Consider the following 24,018-nt stretch of genomic DNA (forward strand, 5'->3'; position numbering starts at 1 on the left):
ATATCTGCATTGACTAGTTAAACTACATATTCAGGGATGGGAGGGGCTTAGTTTGAGTGACGTCAGAGGATTTCTGTCGGTTTGTTTTTAAAGCTAAAGCTCTTGTCACGCGGAAGGCTAATAATGCTTGTAAATTGATCAACTACCGAATTAATTTAACTCCAACAGCAGGGAAAAACCAGCATCATCAATTCTCACGATTTAAAATGTTAGTAGTTTACTTTCAACCGTTACATTAATTTTTATAATGGCCAACAGTTTTCAGTTTCAGATTAGGAAAAACCATTGCAGGCACTTATTACAATTTCCTTTAAAAGATCAATATCACTTTCGGACATCGTGTTGAGATATTTATTCACGTATCGGCGATCATTTTTAATATTCAGTTGACGCACTTTGGTGAACCTAACCGAAAATTGTATCCCTCATACAATTTTGTTAAACTGGTCGTCTGCTGTTCGAACTTCCAGGTGTCTCGATTTTGATTGGCTACCGCGATGACGTTAAATGCGTATGTAATAGAAAGGTCCCTCCCATCCCTGAATAACATGATAGAAAGGCTAATGATACACATATATATTCATGTTAATGAATAAATTCATGGCTATACTACATCTGTTTATAGCATAATCCTTTCTAAAGTGATTTCAAGAAGAACGCGACTATATTGGTCAAATGAACTTTTATTTGTCAATAGGCCTAGAGAACCAAAACATAAACGCTTGGTTTTTGTATCTGCAATGCAGAAACATTAACGGCAGAGAGAATTAAGTAGGGAGCGGAAGCTATAGCCTTTGACAGTGCATAACGGGATGTAGCGCAAAACAAGTGGGCTACGTTGCTATTTTCTCTGTTTCTATATAATCTCTTTTCCGGTCACATGACTTTGTTTTAAAAGCAAGTGTTTTACTGGTTGTAAAGTGTTGGGGGTGTGGCACTGTGTGAACCAACCAGCAGCAGCCTGAGCGCGTAACCATCGAAACCTGTCGGTTCGTGTTTCAATCACATTTAATTTCTTAAATGTTAAAACTAACGTTTAATCGTAACAAGTACTATTTAGAAGATAAAAGGTAAAGTTTTAATTACTCCTTATAAAAAGAATTTAATAGTTAATAGTAATTCTAACAGGGGTAAACGTTGAAAAAAGGTTTCGTAAGAAGTCCAAGGCTTAGAGTAGAGGCTTCTGACAGTGACAGAGAGCGTCGCGATATTTGGATTTTTGACACGCAATAATAATGCGAATTGTTTGTAAATATGGCTCTTGCTCGTCTAAACAAACTTCAAGCATTAGGGAAGTTAGAGGAGCGCCTGGAGTGTTTTTTGTGAAGTTTCCATCTTTAAAAAACGAAAAAGTAAAGTGTCAACGATGGGTTAATGCCTGTAGTAGAAAAGATTTCACCATAGACAAGGTCTCTCGTGGTTCTTATTTCTGTTCAAGACACTTTTATGGTTTCAGAGGTCCAACTCCCGAATATCCAGATCCTATTCCGTTAGCATCTGTTTGGGAACCCATTCAAGTAACCTAGTTTATATTATTTGTTTATATCTGGAGTATTGAAAAACATATTTTTTCAGGAAGAAATAACACTTATCGCAGATGTTTGAAGAAACACAGGAAATTAATTATACACAAGAAGCTTCTAACAAAGGGTATGAAGAATGCAATGTAAGCAGGTATTTGCAAATAGTGAAAACTTCAAGTTATTTACATTATTGTCATGTAGGTGTCTGATCAGAAGGGATCCCAAGATATCTTAGACTTGAAAGTATTATCACCACCAATGTCTTGGTCGATGGGAAAAGTAAACCAGGGTGTTATGTTCATAAAACACATAAATGGGAAGATAGTTTTATCATGTTCTTTTGTGGGAAATGGACCTGTTACTGTGACAATCACTGCGTTGGGTAAAAACATACCGAGTGATAAATTTGAAAAACATCTGGACATTAAAACAAATCGTGACGTTTACAACTATTTATCACAACTTGATAAATTTAAGATCTGCCCAGGAAATAATGATGGTGAACTTGTCAGGCTTTACAATGTGAGACGCCCAAATAACCACAAACGAAATAGCAACTATTCCAGTGCTTTAAAAGCTGTTTACAGCAATAGATGCGAAGGCCTAGTTCCGGTTAGTAAGAAACGTTGTCCTTCATGCCAACAATATCGGTCAAGTTTAAGAACATTGCGTTGTCGTTACCAAGCAATACGTTAGAAAGTAACTAAAGATATTACAATAAAAGACAAAACTAAAAGGGAATCCAAGACGAAATTACTCCTATCTGAGAAAGGTAAACAAGACTTATCAACATTGAAGAGACTTTTCAAAGAGAAACTTAAAAAAGAGAAGCCAGGATCCTTCATGGCTCTTTTTATTAAACAACAGTTATTAGCATTGGAGAGATCTAAATATGGCATGAGATGGGACTCATTCTTCCTTAAATGGTGTTCCTATATAGAAAACAAATCCAAATCCGCCTACAAAGCTTTAGAATTGTCTGGAATTATAAAGCTACCCACGACAAGAACATTGTATCATCATGAGCACACTATAACAAACAAATCAGGATTTAATGAAGATGCTATCAATGAAATGATAAATACAAGTTGGGAAAACCAAAATATTACCTCTCCGAGTCAAGAGGTCTACTACTACAAATTTATTTACCTAGATATGGAATTATTTCTCTTTTTTGAAGTAAAAATTTACGAAATATTGAAGCAGTATTCCAAGCATAGCGAATATACAGTAAAGCAGACTACATTTTACAGCCAATAAGGATAAATCTTGGACACATGGAAATCAGTCAATGGGGAAAAGATCAGGAAATGAAGTCTACGCTTCAGCTGTTTACCGTATATTCTGATAGCTACATTCACAACTGGTTTGCAGTGTAAACACTATCGTCTCGTCTCACCTCAACAATATTCTTAGTTTGCCAACATGAATGTTAACGTTAAATAACACCACAGCTAAATTGTAGCTAGACGCACTGATAGTCAATGCGCACCATAAAGAGAATAAAAAGTCTGTAGCTACTACCCGTTTACCATTAGCCCTTTTACTATTCGAATTGCCACCATGATCTTTTCTTCTATTATAAAATCTTAACCTGATTATTTAATAGTGTATTTAACTTTCGGCTCACTCTGAACCGTTGATGTCTCTTCATTTCAGACACGAAAATCAAAGCCCAAAGTTTACTTAACCTCAGGCCTCAATTATTTACTCTTTGTTTCACTAAGCCTATTGCGGATGATACTTAATATACCCGCCGGAGTCTAGGTCTTAGCTTTCTTCATGAAATCACTAAACCAAGACTTATTCTATATACAGATGTAGTATAGCTTAAATAATATATAAACAGCCATTTCAAATAACAATATTAAAAAAATTCTTTGGAATACCAAAATGAAACAGAGCTTTAAAGCTACAAAAGTACTAAATGCATCATAATTACGAAAAATACTTCCACATATTCACTTTATATTATGGAAAAAGGGAATATTAAGGTTCTGTATGATTTCTTAACACATCAACACAAGGCTAACTGCGAACGCGACGCACTAGTGTAACAATGGACGGATACACACAGACAAAAACATAGACTGCTTTTTAACTCTTTCCGTATTAATTTTGAGTTGAGAAACAAGATTATCTTTAATATTTAAATAAATATAATTATTTTTAATTATTTTAATCTTCAATAATTAACATTAATAATAGTTAAATCGTTTAAAATAAAGTTATACCTATTATCATCTCAAACTTCGCTAATATTGACGTTTAAAGTGAAGGGTACCCCTCTTGCCCGCTTTCTTCAAATTTTGGGGTATATATACGATTCGTTTCCATTATAATACTAAGGAAAAAGCGCAATTGCGAAAACCTTTGGTGGCGATCCCACCTTAGGGAGGCTAGACGTTTCTCGTAACCCTAGCTGATCGCCGCGTATATCCTAAAACCAAACGATGATAATGGAGTAGAAGCCAATGAGACAGATTGGTGTCTATGTGGAATAGACGGAAGACCAGTAGATGGTGGTGTTTAGAAGACAGAATGTACAGACTGGTGTCCAAGTGGGATGGACGAAGACCAGATGATGGTGGTGATTAGAAGCCAGTATGTACAGACTGGTGTCCAAGTGGAATGGACGAAGACCAGAAGATGGTGGTGATTAGAAGCCAGTATGTACAGACTGGTGTCCATGTGGGATGGACGAAGATCAAAAGATGGTGGTGATTAGAAGCCAGTAAGTACAGACTGGTGTCCGTGTGGAATGGACAAAGACCAGAAGATGGTGGTGTGAGAACTCAAGTAGAGGAGCCATTTCTGTGACTGTGAAAGCAGTTCGGAAATGGCGAACACGTTTGCTCCGATTTGGAAACTGCGAACGCGGTCACGTGGGTGTAACAACAGACAGACAGACAGACAGACACGATCGTTACAGAACCTCTCCGTGACATACGTCACTCGGAGAGGTAATTACAGATAATGATAACCTTCCAGAACATAAGAAGTACTTTGTTCTTCTTTTGGATGAAATGGCTATCAAGCCAGACCTAATTTGTCATAAAGATACTGGGTACTTCACTGGTTTTATCGATGTCTTGGACCATCATAACTCTCTTAATGACACTGTGATGAGAGAAAAGTGAACAACTGTGCCACCTTTAGCAACAAGCATTCTTCAACTTATGCTTCGTGGCATAACAAGCAATATTAAAATTCCATTTGCCCATTTTCCAACAAAAGGAGTAACGAGCGCTGAATTATATTCAATTGTTTGGGAAGCCATTTCTTTGTTGGAAAACAATGGATTTAGAATTTTAGCGGTTGTTGGAGACGAAGCTTCAATAAACCGTAAGGTTTTTCGCATGTGCGCTGATCTTCAAGGAACCAAAAATGTACCTTTTGCCACTAGTAATATACACGCTGCTGATGAAGAAAGGGACATATACTTCCTGTCAGATGCACCTCACCTGATAAAAACAGTGCGTAACTGTGTAAGCAACAGTGGGGCAAATTCCAATTCTCGTAGCCTATGGATAAATGGCGAAGATATTTCCTGGAAAGTTAGCTTGCGCCTTTACTACACGCAATTAAGAATGAAAGGCCAATTTAAAAATGTTTCCAAGGTAACATACAGTCACGTTTTCTTGAATGCTTATTCAAAGATGAAAGTCAATTTAGCTTGTCAAGTTGTGAGCGAGACAGTTGCGTCTGCGATAGAAGTTCTTTTCGGAGAAGATAAATACCAGGAAACGGTTAAATTTATTAGGACATTTGACAAGTTTTTTGACTTGTGCAATGTTGGAAATTGTTTTGAAGCCATGGTAAAGAGAATATCCAACAAAAGAATATATGAGCATGAGCATGATGAACGATTGCAGGTATTAAAACTAATCATGGATGGTTTAATCAAATAATCATGTTATATAATTTGTCAATAAGTGGTTAGAAGTTGACTTTATAAAATACTTGGATGACTGGGAGAGTGATGTATTAAATCGCCCAGGAGACAATTCTAAAACAGAAATGAGCAACATGTTTTTATCCGCAACAACTATTTAAGGGCTACGTATGACAGGTAATTAATACGCTCTGAATGTAATATAAGCCACATTTAAATATTGTCAACCTTTTCTATTACAGCCCTTTCACAAAGAACTTGGAACATATAAGCCCCCTAGAATTACACACCAAATCTACGCTTCGCGTGCCCTGCTTTTTCAACAAGTATACTTTATCATTCGTCGGTTTTTTATTTTACTTTTGGCGCGAAAATTAAACACTTTAAAACTTTTATTTTGTCGCGAAATAGCGCAATTTCAAACAACGTTTAGGTTTCACACACATCGTGTTTAAATGTAGTTTATAAAAACTGTTTATTATTGAAAATAACACTTTCTTGTGCTTATTTCAAAGAACGAAAGTAAAAAATAAGTAAATAATGGGCAGAAAGTGTTCCATTGAAGAATGTAAAAATACAGGGAGAAATAAAAATGTTTCATGGCATAAGTAAGCAAAGCGCGTAAATTGTTCTGCAGTTTTATATTATTTTTCTAACTGTTACTTCAATTAAAGATTTCCGGTTGATCAGCCCCATTTATTAGTAAAATGGCTCAAAGCCATTGGAAAATTACATTGGGCTCCAGGGAAAAATGACGCGCTTTGTAGTGATCATTTTCAAATATCGAACTATCGGAAAGATACCAAAATAAGACTTTTGTACAAAACTGCGGTTCCTACATTACTTTTGCCCATACCTCCAAACCCACACCTAAGCGATGGAATTGTATTTAGTTAAAGAAATTTTTCAGCAACAAAAATGGTGTTTTCAAACTTTTAATCATTAATTACAGAAAACACAGTCGGGCTAGCATAAATAGCAATAACTTAGGTTCATCCACATCTGTTGATAATTCGTCTCAAACTGAAGTAAGTTCACCATGTGGTGATCATGATGAAATGACGATGGATGACGTTTTGCATTGGTCTCTGCATTGAAGTTCAAAATGAGTCTCACAGTGAAAATGTATTGAACACGATGGTAGACAAGAAAGAATTATCGGAGCATTAATATTTTAAAAACTTAGGAATCATATCAACAATGCAACAAATTTGAGTCAATGGAACTTGACACTGACACTCAACCTAATGCAGGTCCCTCATTCAGTTATAGCGAGCGACAAGATATTCCACCTGTAGAATTGGATCATGTAATTTTAAACGCCCCAATTCTACGCTATGGCCTTGCTTCATTTTACCTTTTTGCAGGCGTATTACTTGTCCTATGAAAACCGTGTAAAACAATTAGAGGCTGCATCACTGAAAAAGGTTAATTTGAAAGTAATTTCGCTTACCTTGTAGAGGCAAACTAATATTATGTTTAGGACCGTGAAATTTTGAGACTTAAAAGAAATCTTCAAACTCAATTGGCAAGAAGGAAAGGCATCCAGAAAAGACTGAAACTTACAAAAGGGAAGATTATTAGGCGTGATCAAAAATTAATGAGCTTCAAAGGAATGATTTCAACCTTACGTAAAGAGAAAGTTATGATAGAGGACAACCTTGTCAAGTTAGACGCATCATTTTCACCAACAGCAAAAGAGCTCTTTCAACAACTAAAAGATAGTGGGCCTAGAAACATGGCGAATAAATCCTACGGCAGCACACTTCGAGAATTTGCTGTAACATTGCATTTTTACAGTCCTAAATCCTATAGGTATCTTCGTCGATTTTTTTGTTTACCACATCCAAACACCATAAGAAAGTGGTCTGCAAAAATTGAAGGAGCACCTGGTTTCACTGCACAAAGCTTTGAATTCATAAAAAATAAAGTGCAAAAGTCGCAATATCCAATCCTTTGTTCATTAATGATTGATGAAATGTCCATTCGCAAGGAGATAAGGTGGAATGGAAAATTTTTCGACGGATATGTTGATTATGGCATGGAGGCTAAAGACGAAATCAGTGAAATTGCAACCTCCGCTTTAGTCTTCATGGTTGTTGCAATTAATGGCAATTGGAAAGTACCTATAGGGTATTTTTTTGTACACGGAACACCTTCCTGGCTTCTGGACAACCTTGTTAGGGAGGCATTCCACAATTTGAATACCACCGGTGTCAAGTGTGTAGCGCTTGTTTGCGACGGTCTTTCGTCCAATATATTCTATGGCTCAGAGGCTAGGGGTTATTATAAATGCCAAAGAAATAAAGGCTGTTTTCCCAAACCCTGGTAACTAACAAATGGTGATTAAAGTCATTTGTGACATTAAACGGTATTCTTTTAAAACACAGCAAATTCTAAAGCATCTGTGGGATTTATTCTCGATGTCTGCCACATGGTTAAACTTACCCGAAACCTGTGGGAGCATTTTAATGTCCTTATAAATGGGAAAACAAAAGAAGTATGCAATGTTTTAATGGGACGGAAATTAATAAACCGATAAATGGGTGAATGTTAATATTTTAGGATATTTTCTGGTCATTGGTGGTGTTACTTGAGCTAGTACAAGAAGAAGGACTTAGCCTTGCAAATAAACTAACCCGTTTCCACATCAGAATGCACACGGAAAAAATGAAGGTTAAGCTTGCTGTGCAAACTCTTAGCGCATCCGTTGCCTCTGGAATGAAGCTAATAAAACAAATGAAAGTTCGAGAGTTCCAAAACTGTGATGGAACTGTTAACTTCATCAACACCGTGGATATGTAATGAGAAATTTAAAAAAAAAACATCCCACAGTTGGTTGGATTAAAAATCCTTTCCACTAATAGGGCATTTGACATCCTCAATTCTCGAAATCCCTATGCCAAAGGACTTAAGGCGCCTATCAACAACTACAACAAAGAAATTAAGTGTAACAGTCTACTGAAAGCAAAGGATCTTCTGTTAAACTTAACTGACCATGAAGGTAATTTGATTTGCGAGTCCACCCGCAAAACCGGACCACTTGGATTTGCAGTTGCTATTACCAGCGTTTTGCACTTGGTTGAAACATACTTTAAACCAGAAGGAATACTGAAGTAATTTTTATTAATATATTGCATTAATAAAAACAGAAATTACAAGTGTAAAACACTCTTACTTTCACCAGATACCTTCCAACGTACAAACTGTTGCAAGACTATTTAGAGCTGTTTTTTGGAGTAATTAGACAAAAAAGTGGATGGAACAACAACCCCACAGTTCTACAATTTAAAGCGGCTTATAAGAACGCCTTTCTGGTAAAGTTGGAGGCTTCTGGTTGTGCAAACGTCTTGGCCCGTGACAATACTGCGCTACCGGATTTTTGCGAGATATCCACAAATTTTCTCCAAGCTAACAGAGATACAACAGAGGACATTACAGATGTTGATGATGAAGCAGACCTTGATTTTTATTTTGATGGCTCAAACCTATTGAGGGACAATATAATTCACTATGTGGGTGGATTTTTAGTACGGAAACTTCGGAAAGTCCTCAAATGCGATCAATGCAAACTTGCACTTGAAGAACATCCTCATAATCGAAACCGGAGTTTTCATGACTACTGCATTACGGCTAGAGAATCAATTCTTCTTAGAGAGCATGGTGGTTTGATATATCCTTCGGAAAGCATAGCAAAAATTCTTGATCTCACTGAAAAATGCCTGCGAAGCCAAAACCTAGAACATCATGGCACTGCTTCTAAAACCATTGCCCACAAAATTGAATCCCTCGTAAAAAGGTGCCTGATACTCGAAAACATTTTCCCCGACTTAAACGAGCATATGTTTGATCAAGAAATTGGATGGAACCATCACCTGAACTTTCTGGTTTCCAAAGTTATCCGCATTTATAAGGATGAGAAAAATTTCTAAAAATTTTAATGAAAAAATGAAAAGGGAAGCTGTAAGAAAGAACCTTACCAAATTGATATTATTTCAAGGACAATAATAACAGCAGCAATGTATAGGCCAACAATTACATATTACCAAAAACATATTACAGTTTGTACAATAAATATTATTTAGAAACGTGATATTTAAAAACATTTTCATTACCGCGTCTATGCGCGCAAATTCATAAACAAAAGAGAAAAGTTCAGCTTCAGCAAAGTAGACGACAGATAATTATTTCGTCTCAAGCAATATAGATGGCGCTACCAACGAATGATAAAGTTATCGTTAAAAAAAAACTGGGCTTGGAATGTGAAAAATTCGAGCGTGGATGTGTAATTCTAGGGGGCTTATATGTTCCAAGTTCTTTGCCCTTTCAACAGTCCAAATAGTAATTTTTACCTCTCCGAGTGACGTATGTCACGGAGAGGTTCTAAAATCGACAGGCATGGGTGTGTGCGTTTGCATTACTATACTTATGAGGACCGCGACGAGAAAACACACCAATCCTGTGGGGACCGTAGTCACTTATGGGGACGCACACCCCGGTCCCCATTAAACCCAAAAACAACATATGCTCAAATTAATTATTTTCTTATTTTAATTGCTTAAAATTGGTTTATAAGGTGGTCCCCACAAAGGCGGTAAATTACACATTGCCGATTTTGTGTCACACACGGACTGATAATAGCGCCCCCTTATCGGTCCTCGCAAGAACTAGAAAGCACACACTACTACTTCTGGTATGAGTGAAGGCCCCATAAAAGCGGTATTTTAACAATAACCATAAAAATTAAACACAAACGCACCGTTTGCTTTATTTTGAGAAGATAAGCACATGAATACTTGCTACCTTAACTAGCTCTTATATAAAACGACTATGGAAAGGCGCATGTGTTGCCAGTATTACTGTATTATTAAAAATTTAAGAACTTTTAATTTCAAATGATAATAATTGTATGAATAAAATTATAAGGTATAGGCAATATTTAAGTTTATGTAGGCCTCTAAGATAAGACAGCATAACGTCTCTAAAGTATAATATATATTATATATATATATATATACACACATCTATATATTACTAATTTCCATTACGTCGGAATTTACCAAAATTGAGAGGTTCTTAAAGTCCATAACGGAGCTAAGAAATCAATATCTGAATACTTAATGGGTAACTTGAAGTGTACTATACAATGCCTTATTTTTAATATATTTAAGAGTTTAGTTAATAAAAAAACGCTGGGAATAGGGTCCCCATAGCGAATGTAGTAATTCAAATTTAAACACAAAATGTGATTTATTACAAATTTCAATTTCACAGAAAGATCTCAAGACCACGAAGATATTTCTACTTCGTTATACGATATCTAGATAAATCGCATTATTTTCATTAAAAGCAAAAAACATGAAAAACCGTTGACTCAATGGTCCCCGTAAAGGCTATGAAAATCCAAAATTAGACACAAAATGGTGTAAATTATAAATTTCAAGAAAAAGGTTTTTTTTAAATAATTTTATACACGACAACCCTCGAAGTTAACTTTTATTCATCCATATGAAAGTTAATATAAAAACGTTTTGAACGGGGTCCCCATAGCGGATGTAGTAATTCAAATTGAAACACAAAATGTGTTATGTATCAAATTTTAATTTCACAGAAAGACATCAAAAACACGAAGATATTTCTACTTCGTTATACGATATCTAGATAAATCGCATTATTTTCACCAAAAGCAAAAAAGATGAAAAACCGTTGGCTCAAAGGTCCCCGTAAAGGATTTAAAAATCCAAAATTAGACACAAAATGGTGTAAATTATAAATTTCAAGTAAAAGGTTTTTTTTAAATAATTTTATACACGACAACCTTCGAAGTTAACTTAACTTCTATTCATCATTATAAAAGATAATAACAAGTTGGGAAAACCAAAATATTACCTCTCCGAGTCGGGGAAAAGACGACTCAATATCGAAATACTAGACCAACATTTTTTCGCTTTGTTTTGTCTAACGAGGCTTATGTCATTGAAACGTTTTCTCTACATTGTCAAAATATATAATCATCCACTAATCCTAGGTTTCAAATCATTACTTACAAAGAATATATAAGTTCTATGTTAAATTTTATTCTCTGATGCATACCACTAGCTTTGCCTTATATAACGTTTAATTCGGAATAAAATCTGTAAGACACGATTTCCATTAGAACATACCTTTACGAGAAGATCTTGTTTCCTTTCTAACGAAAAACTGAACTTTCCTTATCAGTTTTTCAAGGTTATAGAACTGAAAGGGTTTCTTTTACCTTAGCGTTTATCTCGGTAATTTTAAAGTTCACTTTCAAATCATAAATCTTTATTTAATCTCTAGTCTCCCTAATTAACAAAACATGAAATGTCCTAAACGTATCTCTAATTTTCATTACTACCAATTTATGCAAAACTACTAATGGCTAATTCGAACCAAAAAAAACCACTCGAACGTCTAAAACAAGGTTCTGAGAAAACCCACTTATGTTTAGTAAGTCGACAGAATTAATTATAATAAAATATTTATTGACTGTGCTCATCAAGTGTCCAATATAAACTGACTACAAAGTAGCTAGCTCCTTTATGAGGAAACCTCGTTATTCGCTACAGGTGGCGCGCACTAGTGGAATAGATCAGGGTATACTAGTGGCGAGACTAACAATATATGATAATGTTATTAAGAGTATATAGGAAGAGTATATATCAAGTGTATTACGAAAGTGTATAACAGGAGTATATAACATCTTTCATTCTTTAAAAAATTAAGTATTACGAAAACGTTTTGGATTGAAAATATTAGTTCTTGTTCGGGTTGACCTTGGTTGTTGTGTACTTGCTGTAAATGTGTAAATGGTGCTCGTGGGCTGGGTATGGCGGATACAGAAATTGTCTTGGGAAATGGGGAAGTTCCCGGAGAAATTCGAGTAGCGCTGTTCGGGTGTTGTCCAGCGTCTGAGCAGTCGTCATGCCAGAAGGACTTAAAGTCCTAATGTTTGATATTGATGTTGTACGTGGCGGTTCGAGTTTACGCGGTGTAATTACAACCACTATTTGCTTTTGGTCTGGTCTTGACGTTTGAAGTGTAGTAGGAGATCGGATCTGTTTTGCTGAAATCGGTGAATGAGTTTGAGTTGTTAAGACTGACGTTTGATTTTGCAAGGGTCGTGGTGTTGGAGATGTGTTCTGCGTTGCCGAGGGCGGTGAAAACATTTGAGTTGTTGAAATTGAAGTTTGTTTTTGTATGGGTGGTGGTAATCTTCCTAGTCTGACTCTTGAAGTGGCTCGGTAAGTATTGGCCGCAGGATCGGGTAGATTGGTTAAATTTTGCCGCAAATGCTTAACACAATTGTCCTCCACCTGTTGTACTTCTTGTGCCGTGTTGGGTTCAGCGTAGTCGCTTTGAGGTACTGAACGGAGTAGGTGTGTCGGACGTATTTGGTAGTGAGTTCTTCGCAATGTTTTTCCGTCATTTATCTTCAGGATAGACGACAAGGGCTCTTTGCTTTCGTGTAGTACTTCTGCAGGTTTCCATTACCGTGGTCCGACATGGTAATATACTGGTCTCCCGGCCTTTAGGGTTTCAGGTATCGTGCGGTGCGCGTGATTTTGACGTTTAATCATTGGGTTTTTTAATCCAGTAAGGTTTGCGAATATGACAAGTTGAGAAGTGCGTTCGAAGTGTTTGTTTTGTTTATAGTTTACGGTGTTCTGGTTCGGCGTCCTTTTAACATCTCGCTGGGTGACGGTAGCTTTCCAACGGGCCTCCAACGATATTCCATAAGAACATACCGTAGGTCACGACCTTCCTGTTGCGCTTTGATTGCCAGGTTTTTTTAATGTTTGTATGGTTCGTTCAGTCATACCGTTGCTTTTTAAGAATGATATGCGCTGGATGTTACGTGTTCTACTGCCCATTGTTGAAGTAAACCCTTGAAAAAGCTCGAGTTAAAGGGAGGACCATTATCAGACACCAATTTCTGCGGAGCACCATATCGACAGAATTGTGGATTTAGGAACTTTATTATCGCTTTATCATTAGTGCTTCGTAACTCTTGAGCTTCTACGCATTTGGAGTAATAGTCAACTAGAATGATCAGATTTGTATTATTGATGTGGAAGAGATCCGCACCAACAGTGTGCGAGGGTAGCTGAGGTATATCGTGAGGCGTAAGCGCATAGCGTGTTGGAACGGTCCCTTTTTTCGGCAAGTTGTACAGTTCTGGACATACTTTGTGATGTCTCTTTTCATTTGTGGCCAGTAGAGATACAGCTTGGCTTTAGATAGGCACGCGGTTATTCCTTGATGAACCGAGTGAATTTGGGTCATGACATCACGGCGGAGCACTTCGAAACGTAAAGCGCATCCCCTCGGTAAATTAGGCCTTCTGATGCATGAAGTTCTTCTTTTATCGCCCAGAACGGCTTTATCTCGCTGTGTAATTTTTCGCATGCAGATCGCCATCCTTCTTTTATGTAGAACAGTATCGTTTGTGCAGATGCGTTAGCGTTGTTGAATTGAGTTTGTACACTCCCGGCTCATCGGTTTTTAAGTATGATGAGTCAATTTCTGTCGTGGATTGAGGAGCACGTGGCAACGTGACGGGCACTTGTAAATGAGTGCCAGGTATGTAGACCATCGTTATTTGGTATCCGAGCAGGCGAAGAACTAAGCGCTGGATGAGTGGTGAGAGTCTTAATGATGACAATTTAAGGTTTATGATCGGCCTGTACGATAAAGGGGACTCCAATGACATAATAGTGGAATCTTTCGCACGCGTAGACTATGCCTAGAAGTTCACGTTCTATTGGCGCGTAGTTTAGTTGAGTGCGGGTCAAAGAGGATGAAGCATACTCAACAGGTTTACCATTTTGTAGTAGTACTGCACCGACGCCTATTAGGCTGCTTTCTACTGATATTGTCCTGGTGGCTTGCGAATTGTAATAGGCCAGTACTGGGGACGAGGAGATGAGGCGTTTAGGTTTTAGGAAGACAGCTTCCCTCTTTGCGTCCCACATGAATGAGACCTCTTTCTTCAGGAGCTCGCGTAGTGGAGCTGTAATTGTTGAGTGTTGGGGCAGGAATTTTGCCAAATAATTCACCATGCCGAGGAATCTTGGTAATGATTTTTTTGTCTGTTGGTGACGGTATTCATTGAATCGCTTGAACTTTTGTTGGTGAAATTTCGAGGCCTTTGTAGGACAGGATGTTGCCCAAGTATTCTATCTTGTCTACCGCTAGTTGCTGGAAATAATTCTGACGCTGAGGAGAGACCATAAGGGAGCCGGAGGAATCTGTATCGTCCGTAAGGTGTTGCGATTGTACATAAGTAAGAGCTTGGTTCATCCAGCTCTATGTGCCAGAACGCACTTTGCGCGTCCAGGACGGTGTTGATCAGCGTAGATTTGTTGAGCGGTAGGCATTGGATAGTAGGGTTCCGGGTGTGACCTTCCTTTTGGTTTTTCCACTATTACCATTGGGTGGACCCAATCGGTGAGCTCCGTGACGGACACTATGATGCCTAACTGTTGCATGCGTTGCAATTACCTTTGTACTCTTGATTCCACCCACACAATGCAATAATGGTTAGCGTCCTTTTTCTACGATGGTAAAAAAAACGTTTTAAACCCCATCAAAGGTGATAATGTTAAAGATAAAAACACTTCTTGTTAAATTGTGAACTAAACTTTATTCATCTGTTTTTATTTAAACATTAGTAATAAATAATATGGATACGACTAGTATCGCGCTTTGTACAAACGCATCTTCACGTAAATAAACTTGTTCACTATACGTAACACAGAAGTGATTTTTTATATTTAACGATAGGCTACCTCCTCTATTTTTTATCAAAAGTGATTCTATTTAACTTACCAATTATATCTGATGAGATAATAGTAACTCTACCAACTGAACATACCAGTTTCAGCAACCCTTCATATCTAGATATCACAGTTACCACTTCCACAGTTTCCAATTTGAGCGACCATTTCTGGCAGTAGGTTTCCAATTTGAACGACCATTTCGGGCAGTAGGTTTCCAATTTGAACGACCATTTCGGGCAGTAGGTTTCCAATTTGAGCGACCCTTGCGTGCAATAGGTTTCCAATTTGAGACCCTTGCGGGCAATAGGTTTCCAATTTGAGGGACACTTGCGGGCAATAGGTTTCCAATTTGAGCGACCCTTTCGGGCAATAGGTTTCCAATTTGAGCGACCCTTTCGGGCAATAGGTTTCCAATTTGAGCGACCCTTTCGGGCAATAGGTTTCCAATTTGAGCGACCCTTTCGGGCAATAGGTTTCCAATTTGAGCGACCCTTTCGGGCAATAGGTTTCTAATTTGAGCGACCCTTTCGGGCAATAGGTTTCCAATTTGAGCGACCCTTTCGGGTAATAGGTTTCTAATTTGAGCGACCCTTTCGGGCAATAGGTTTCTAATTTGAGCGACCCTTTCGGGCAATAGGTTTCCAGTTCAAGCAACCCTTTCGGGTGAGTTAATTTTACAAAGCTCCTAGAGCTAGGATTTCCACCAACCATTAATTACGGCTGATCATACAAAGCTCCGAGAGCTAGGACTTTCACCAACCCTTTAGGGTTATAATACAAAGCTTCTAAAGCTAGGGTTTTCAACAACTTAAAAAGGTAAAGCTTCTAACCCATCTGGGTTATAAGTTCATTTTACAAAGCTCCTAGAGCTAGGATTTCCATCAACCATTGATTACGGCTGATTTTTACAAAGCTCCGAGAGCTAGGACTATCACTAACCCTTTCGGGTTATAATACAAAGCTTCGAGAGCTAGGACTATCTCTAACCCTTTCGGGTTATAATACAAAGCTTCGAGAGCTAGGACTATCTCTAACCCTTTCGGGTTATAATACAAAGCTTCGAGAGCTAGGACTATCACTAACCCTTCCGAGTTACTATGCAAAGCTTCTACAGCTAGCACTTCAACTCAATTTGGGCAACCCTTTCTATAGTAGTGGCGTAGCGTGACTTTATCCCACCCGAGGCTAACAATAGATTTTCTGCCCTCCTTTTTTCGCAATTATGCTTATTAAGCTCTGTAATAAAGCTGTGATAATGTTTCACTGTTTTCTAAAGGATTAAAATGAAATGTATTTCATTAAATAAAGTTTCATTTTGCGTTTTTTTTCCAATGCAAAGTCTTTAGTATGGTGATAAAAGTTGATTTATACCTATTGTTCGATTGTCAAGATAAGGAGATTTGTTAATCTCGACTTAGACATTGAAGACTAATACATTTGATCAATTTCAATTCCGAGAATTTTCTCTCAACTGGCATACTTATAGCAGCTTTGATGAATATTATCAGCATTACAATGTTAGGTAAGCGCTTTCAAGTTTCGACTAAACAGTACAATCTAATCCCCTAGAATAGAGATCCTTTCACCCCCTCACGCTACGCCACTAAATTATGCTATACTTTCAAAGATACATCTTTCATCATACAAAGCTCCTATAGAGCTAGGATTTCCATCAACCATTGATTACGGCTGACTTTACAAAGCTTCGAGAGCTAGGACTATCACTAACCCTTTCGGGTTATAATACAAAGCTTCGAGAGCTAGGACTATCACTAACCCTTTCGGGTTATAATACAAAGCTTCGAGAGCTAGGACTTTCACAGACCCTTTCGGGTTATAATCCAAAGCTTCGAGAGCTAGGACTTTCACAGATCCTTTCGGGTTATAATACAAAGCTTCGAGAGCTAGGACTTTCACAGACCCTTTCGGGTTATAATACAAAGCTTCGAGAGCTAGGACTTTCACAGACCCTTACGGGTTATAATACAAAGCTTCGAGAGCTAGGACTTTCACAGACCCTTTCGGGTTATAATACAAAGCTTCGAGAGCTAGGACTTTCACAGACCCTTTCGGGTTATAATACAAAGCTTCGAGAGCTAGGACTTTCACAGACCCTTTCGAGTTATTCTAGGAGAGCGGTCGCTCTCTTAGATAAGACTTGATACTGCCTCTAATGCTAAAGGAGGGTTCTTTGATTGGCCGTAACTTTTTTCATATTGTGTTTGCTGCTTTGAAATTTTGCCAGTGAACTAAAATTTGGGCCCTAATTTTGTGGTTAAAATTTCAAAGAGATCCAACTTATAGTTAATTCTATAAAGAATAAAGTTGTTAAGGGTGGTTTTAGAATCCATTAAATGAATCAGACATTTGGTGAAAAATACTATATTCTTCCATAGAGATAACATGGGATTTTTTTGAAAAATGACCTTAATTGAGATTGTGTATAAAGAAAACTATTCATTCGTTACGTTTGGGAACCATCTTAAATGAAAGATAACAGTCCATAGATGTGCCTTTTCTTAGTTTCATTAAGATAAATTAAGTTTAAGTATTGATTTTTATCATTATTAACACATACTTTGACTTACGTTGTTTTGGGAATTGGAATTACGGCGTTTTACCACTGTTAAAGACACGCATTTTAGCCCTCATTTTTCATATTGGACTTACCGCGTTTGTGTCGTGATTCACGCCGTTAGCGGGATATTAAGCAAGAAAAACATGGCGTTTAAGCTCTCGGTTAAAATTAAAATTTTGGATTTGGAATTAAACTGGAGGCTAACTAGGTATGGTTTTTATTGTTTTCACAACAAAAAACGTCAATGAAATTTACTAAAATTAATTTTAAATTTAAAAGCCAACAGAATATTTTATTATTGACCAATTTCGCTAAGTCAATTTCGCTAAGCCTCGGTCAAGGTGGCGTTATGTATGTTGATGTTATAGGAATAGGCAACATTAACTTCAGTTGAGATAAAAGCCAGACATTACGAATACTGTTGGTATGTTCAAATTAATTATTAATCTTATTGGTAGATCAATTAATTACTACATTATTATCTGTGACAGCTAGGACACATCAATCCTTCAATCAGCTGTAGAGGTAAATTTTACACCTTGATGATGAAACCTCCGTTGGCTGAACGCTAGCGACAACTTTTCAAGGGAGATATGACAAACAGAACTATATATAGTCTTTCATTTAATAACTTTTTATATTTGCATTATTTAAATTTAAATTTTGTATTAATCGTGCTAAAGATTGCTGTTGATTGGTTTTTATCATGTTTTCTTTATTTTCGACATACTAACGTAGCTTTTGTATTTTGAGGGCGTGTTTTTTTTAAAGGCGTTTATAACACGATGTATAGTCAAAATTATATTTATTTTGGTTTATGTTTAATGTGTAACACACTGTTCAGTGTTACAGTGGTTCTGCAACTAAGCCTTCAAAGTTTCTGAAATTATCGTAGGTAAATATCAAAGAAACGAAAGTGTTCATTTTCAAAAATTGTTTCAAACTAACACTCACAGGTCTTGGTTCTGGTTTTAAGGGCTCTTTATTTTATAACGTTTTTTGGTTTGGTTAATTAACATAAATTTTGGTTAAATATGTAATACACTAGTTTTTGGTAAGTTTCAGAAATTAACGGAGCCAAATGACAAAGAGATGGATTTAATAGCTTTCATTTCAACATAGTTATAACCATATAGATTTATTCATTTAATAACTTTTTTCGATTGAAAATAGGCCTAAAAAGTCAAGGAAAAGTCTGGGATATTGAAAATGCGCCTAAAAAGTCTGGGAAATTAAAAATGGGCGGGCCTAAAAAGTCTGGGAAATTAAAAATGGGCCTGAAAAGTCGGGGACAAGTCTGGGAAATTGAAAATGTGCCTGAAAAGTCAGGGAAAATTCTGGGAAAGTGAAAATGGTCCTAAAAAGTCAGGGAAAGTGAAAATGGTCCTAAAAAGTCAGGGAAAATTCTGGGAAAGTGAAAATGGACCTTTTTAAAGGTCAGGGAAAAATATATTATAGGGAAAGTCTGGATAACACTATCAGGGTAACCAGAAAATGTGTTGTTTGACTGTCTGAGATTTGACCGAAGCCCCAAATTCGCCTAGTTTCTTTAAATTTAAAAAAATATTTTGTTTACAATACGTCTTATAAAATGTTTAGACTTTAATTCATTCAAGAATCTTCAGAATTAATTAATGCCACATAGACTTTAGAAGTATTAATATTGGAGGTTAAAAAGCATTAGAGTTAAACAAATACCGGGCTGCCAGGCTGTCTGTTAGACAGCAAAGATGACCATACTGTTTCTCATTCTCACTTATGAGAAATATGCTTCTTTGCCATCGGTCGACGTCATTGCTGATATACATACATAATATATATATATATATATATATATATACATAATATATATATATATATGAAAACCTTAGTCACTATGTTGTAGCAAAGAGAGTATAGGGGAGGAGTGGAAAGAGGGGGAAATCTTGTTGCTCTTTTCTACTGCGCAAAGTACTGAGTCAGCTTTTATCATTGCAATAACATTCAAATAAAGGCGGGAAGAATTAAAGGTTCGCTTGCAATTTTAAATTTTGTTTATTTTAAACAGAACCAAAAAAAACAGCTGGAAAAATTATTTTTAATCCTAAAAAACAATAAAAAAAAATGTTTATACAATTTAAAAAAAAAAAATAAAAAAAAATTATGTTTATACAATTTAAAAAAAAATAAAAAAATTATAATTTTTATACAATTTAGAAAAAAATAAAAAAATAAATTATAATTTTTATACAAATAAGAAAAAATAAAAAAAATATAATATTTATATAATTGAAATAAAAATTCGGTTTTCCAGATCCTACGTGAAACATAATCTCAACATTATTTTTTCATTCAAGGAAAAAAAATTAACAGTGACTTACACTTAAAGTATTTCAGTTTTTTTCAGCGTCCTCCTCCATTTTTTTTTCTTCTTCTTCAATATTTTTATTTTCTTCTATTTTTTTTTCTTTTTCCTCTTTTTCTTCCTTTTTCTCGTCTAATATTTGATGAATATAAAATTAATTGACATTAACTACGAATATTGTCCTACTGATCTGCTATATAAGCTTGACAAAAGAACACTATTCTATAGCCCTATCAGTGTTGCCACAAGTCAGCAAAATTCTTGGAAAGTTCCAATTAAAAAAAAAGGTAAGGAAAAGTCACGGAATTTCAAGAATTTGAATATAATCTTGGAGAGTTAAGAGATCACGTTTGACCTCACACGATAATTGCAGAGCTCGCATCACTTCCTCTAAAATGTTTCAAGCTAAACCAGAAGAAAATTTATTTCTGCTTAAACGCAATTGTATCACAAATGCTTATACTTAAACCAATAAAAACAACAATTGTAATTGTAGGGAAACACACGAAATAGTAAAAGATAAGTGTACTGCCTAGAAACGCAAGGAAATAATATACAAAAATGTCGAAAAATAGTAAAATACATTCAGGCAATAGGGACTTGGCAATTCAGGCTTAACTCCGCCCCCAGCGCCATTATGGTATGTTTTTTTAACAGAATGAAAGCTACATAAGCCCCTCCTCCTGGTATGTTTTTTAGCACTAGTGGAAGGTAGCCTGACGTTGCATGACGTAGTACTGCCAAGTCCCTATTTGAATTTGAAAATTTATGGCAACGCCTTCTATAAATAGTTTTAAATTATAACTTATAGGGATGTTTTTGTTCAATAAAAGACCCAGGTAAATTTATAAAATTATTTTCTTGTCCTACCTTCCTTATTTCGGCAATTCTTGGCAATATGCCCCGGTTTTTTACAGATGTAACAAATCCTTTTTCCATTTTTTCCGCCTCTACGCAAACCTCCTCCCCTTCCTCCACGTCCTCCACCACGTCCCCCTCTTCCTCCACGTCCTCCTCCTCCTCCACGTTTTCCACCACCATAAAAACTTACAACGCACCCTTTATTAAAATGGTTCACTGCGTTTTCCATTTCTAAGCCTAAATCAATAAACGATAAATTATTTATTTTAAACTACATAAAAATATCATTATTTTCCATATGTTTTTAAACTTGACAACAAATTTAAGTGTTGCAAACTCTAAATTTACGCCAAAGCTTAAAAAAAATAGCAAATTATGACATATTTAATTATTATATTTAAGAACTTACTTTCAGTTGAACAGTTGAAGAGGCTTCCAAGTTTGAAAATTAGGCTTAAAATAACCTTTAGCTATTGGCTATCGCCAATGAGATCCTATTGGCTATCGCGAAAAAGTGACGCGCCACCTAGTGGTAATTTTGGTAACTGTTCTAACGGAGTAAGCATGGAAGAAAGTATGGAAGGCCGACTCAGCCCTTTTTTTGAAAGGTGACCGGTAGCCCTGCATACTACAGCGCCCCTAGCTGTCATACTGAAAACAAACATGGCGGCGTCCTTATTTAATGTATTTTCTTTTGGTGAAAAGGGTGGGTTTATTAACGGGATGGCGGGGAATTTGAAATTTTAAAAATCCCGCCTTTTTTGACAGCCTGGAAATTGTCGCTTTCAGTATGACGGACAGAGGGCGAACCCGTCGCTATTTTTAAACCACCTTTCACAGCTCAAAGGGGGAGTCGGCCTTCCATACTTTCTTCCATGGAGTAAGTTTTCCTAAGGCTCCCGGGCGAGTGGCGAGGCTTAAGTTATCATAGGAGGATCATAACATGGCGCCTAGCAAAAAGTATTGTTGTGTCCCACAACGTAATTCTAGGTTAAAACTAAATATCAGGGTTAAGTATGGGCTAATTTTGAATAAGTATGCATAGTTTCCCAAAAGAAATCAAGTGGCGTAAAGAATGGCAACGCGTCCTAAAAATTGGAAAAGATATTTCAAATCACATGGTTGTATGCGGTTTTCATTTCAAGAAGACTGATTACTTTTTTCCAGGTAATTTGGTTTTTTAAGTAATAAGAATTTAAGACCAGGATTTAATGTACTCGTTACTTCAGATTTGCCAACAGGGAAAAGGAAACTAAGCTTGGAACTTACCCTTCACAATGTTTGCCTATATTGACCGATGACGAAATTATTTCGGAAGATACCAGAAAGTTAATGGAAGAAAGATAAGGGCTGATAATCGACAAATACAATTTAAAAATGATGCAAAACCTTCAACTTATAGGGAGTCGAGTTCAGAAAGAGAAATAGAAGGTGCCCCAGAATCCACTGTCAAACATGCAAATATTGAATTTGGTTTGAATGCTCCCGAAACTGAGGTCTGTGAGCCCTTACATCAAGAAAGAAGAGATGTTTCAGTGCAACTAAACACTTACTTTTCTGAAACCTTTAGTATTATGAATTCAGTTAAAACTGAGAAGGATTTAAGCCGCATGACTGGTATCTCCACTTTCAAATTATTTTACTCCGTTGTGGAATCTATGTCAATGTTAATAAATTTTAAAGCACAGATATCAATAGAAAGACTTTTTCTTCTCGTTTTAATGAAAATTAAACTAAACTTGTCGTACGTGCTTCTTTCTACTATGTTTAATATGTCTGATAGCAGTTGCCGCAGATACTTTAAACAAACAGTGTTTATTATCGTGGATGTTTTTAAATACACAATAAAATGGCCCTCAAAGGAAGAAATCATTAAAGGCTTCGAAAAAACTGTGGTGGTATTGGACTGTACCGAAATTCCAATAGAGAAACCTAAATGTCTTAAATGTAGAGTCTTGTCTCATTCTTATTATAAAGGTAACCACACTATTAAAGTTTTAATTGGCGTATCACCTGCTGGTTTGATTACATTTTTGAGTACAGCTTATGGAGGAAGAGCAACTAACAAATTTATCACTTTGCACAGTAAAGTATTAGAAAAGTTAACACCTTATGTTGACGCGTGCATGGTAGATAAAGGATTCAGAATAGAGACCGAATGTTTAGAAAAAGGAATCGAAATTTTTCTGACAAAATCTAAACAGTTTACGGAAACAAAATCACTCGAGAACTTGAAAATAGCAAAAGCAAGAGTGCACGTAGAGCAAGCATTACAAAGATTAAAACTTTTTTCAAAAAACAAAAAAAAAAACAAAACTGGACTGGGAGATGATGCCTTTCATTAACCCTATGTTTTTAATTGCAGCTGGTATTGTTAACTCTTCATCATCAATATTTGATGAAGTTAAATTTTAATGAAATGGATATATGGTTTTTAAAAAATTAAATGATTTTAATTGTGACTCAATTTTATTTCACTAATTTCAGTATCAAAAAAATAAATGTATTTTAAATTTCCAACCAATTTAAAAACAAAATTAATATATTTTTTTTGCTACAGGGTCTAGCAGATCTTCGTATTTTTTTGCTATAAGTGACCAAGTGGCATTGTTCCATTTCCAAATTTAAAACTGCTATCCAGATTGAATCTGTCTGTAATATTTTTTTCTTTCTTCAAACCATAATTGTCTTCTTCCTGTTTCAAATTTGGAATCTCCTTTTGTTTTGTTAACTCAGCCATTGAAAGCGTAGCTCCATTTTTAGTGGCCAGTCTTCTCCTTTTTTTCCGTGTACGTATATATTGATTATCACGTCAAGCAGCAGCCGAAGAACCTTTCCCTTCTCTTGAGCATCCACTTGTGATCATCTTTTTCTTCTTTCCCTTGCTTTAAAGGGGCTGGCCGGAGCTGTTGGGGTGAAGGGGGGGTGAAACTGTTGGTTAGCATATTGCTTACCCGCCCACCGCGACGGTGGCGCCAATTCTTATGGCCAAAGAGCCCCCTGAACTAAGGGCG

At 36.3% G+C, this 24,018-nt stretch overlaps 1 protein-coding gene and 3 long non-coding RNA genes across 5 annotated transcripts in view; 2 read left to right on the forward strand and 2 right to left on the reverse strand.

Annotated features, from left to right (window-relative positions):
* Positions 1–24,018, reverse strand: part of LOC149646229 (uncharacterized) — a 300,812-nt gene that overhangs the window by 155,453 nt on the left and 121,341 nt on the right. The gene's annotated exons all lie outside the window — the stretch shown is intronic.
* On the forward strand, positions 18,071–18,585 carry LOC149646236 (uncharacterized). Its single transcript, XR_016371772.1, has 2 exons — positions 18,071–18,223; positions 18,291–18,585. It is a non-coding gene; the product is annotated as an uncharacterized LOC149646236 (long non-coding RNA).
* LOC149646237 (uncharacterized) lies at positions 19,960–21,328 on the reverse strand. The gene is made up of 3 exons (XM_089849667.1): positions 21,014–21,328; positions 20,160–20,275; positions 19,960–20,095 (listed from the first exon to the last, which is right to left on the reverse strand). The coding sequence occupies exons 1-2, from the start codon at positions 21,231–21,233 to the stop codon at positions 20,172–20,174; spliced, it is 324 nt and encodes a 107-aa protein (XP_089705793.1). The 5' UTR covers positions 21,234–21,328; the 3' UTR covers positions 19,960–20,095; positions 20,160–20,171.
* LOC149646238 (uncharacterized) lies at positions 21,909–23,485 on the forward strand. Of its 2 annotated transcripts, XR_016371823.1 has the most exons (4): positions 21,909–21,994; positions 22,050–22,171; positions 22,234–22,500; positions 22,575–23,485. It is a non-coding gene; the product is annotated as an uncharacterized LOC149646238 (long non-coding RNA). The 2 variants fall into 2 exon arrangements; XR_016371824.1 differs by lacking the exon at positions 21,909–21,994 and having other exon boundaries at positions 22,019–22,171.

This window comes from Phalangium opilio, unplaced genomic scaffold, assembly GCF_054372755.1.
Source record: "Phalangium opilio isolate 3A_F unplaced genomic scaffold, DU_Popi_V2 ptg000089l_1, whole genome shotgun sequence".
NCBI classification, from domain to species: domain Eukaryota; kingdom Metazoa; phylum Arthropoda; class Arachnida; order Opiliones; family Phalangiidae; genus Phalangium; species Phalangium opilio.

Bases quoted from the DNA above. Each gene is read 5' to 3' on its own strand.
- LOC149646237 (XM_089849667.1), bottom strand. From the start codon at position 21,233: ATGGAAAACGCAGTGAACCATTTTAATAAAGGGTGCGTTGTAAGTTTT. The intron at 20,276-21,013 runs GTAGGACAAGAA...ATCAAATATTAG, and splicing joins GAATTGCCGAAATAAGGAAG to ACGAGAAAAAGGAAGAAAAA.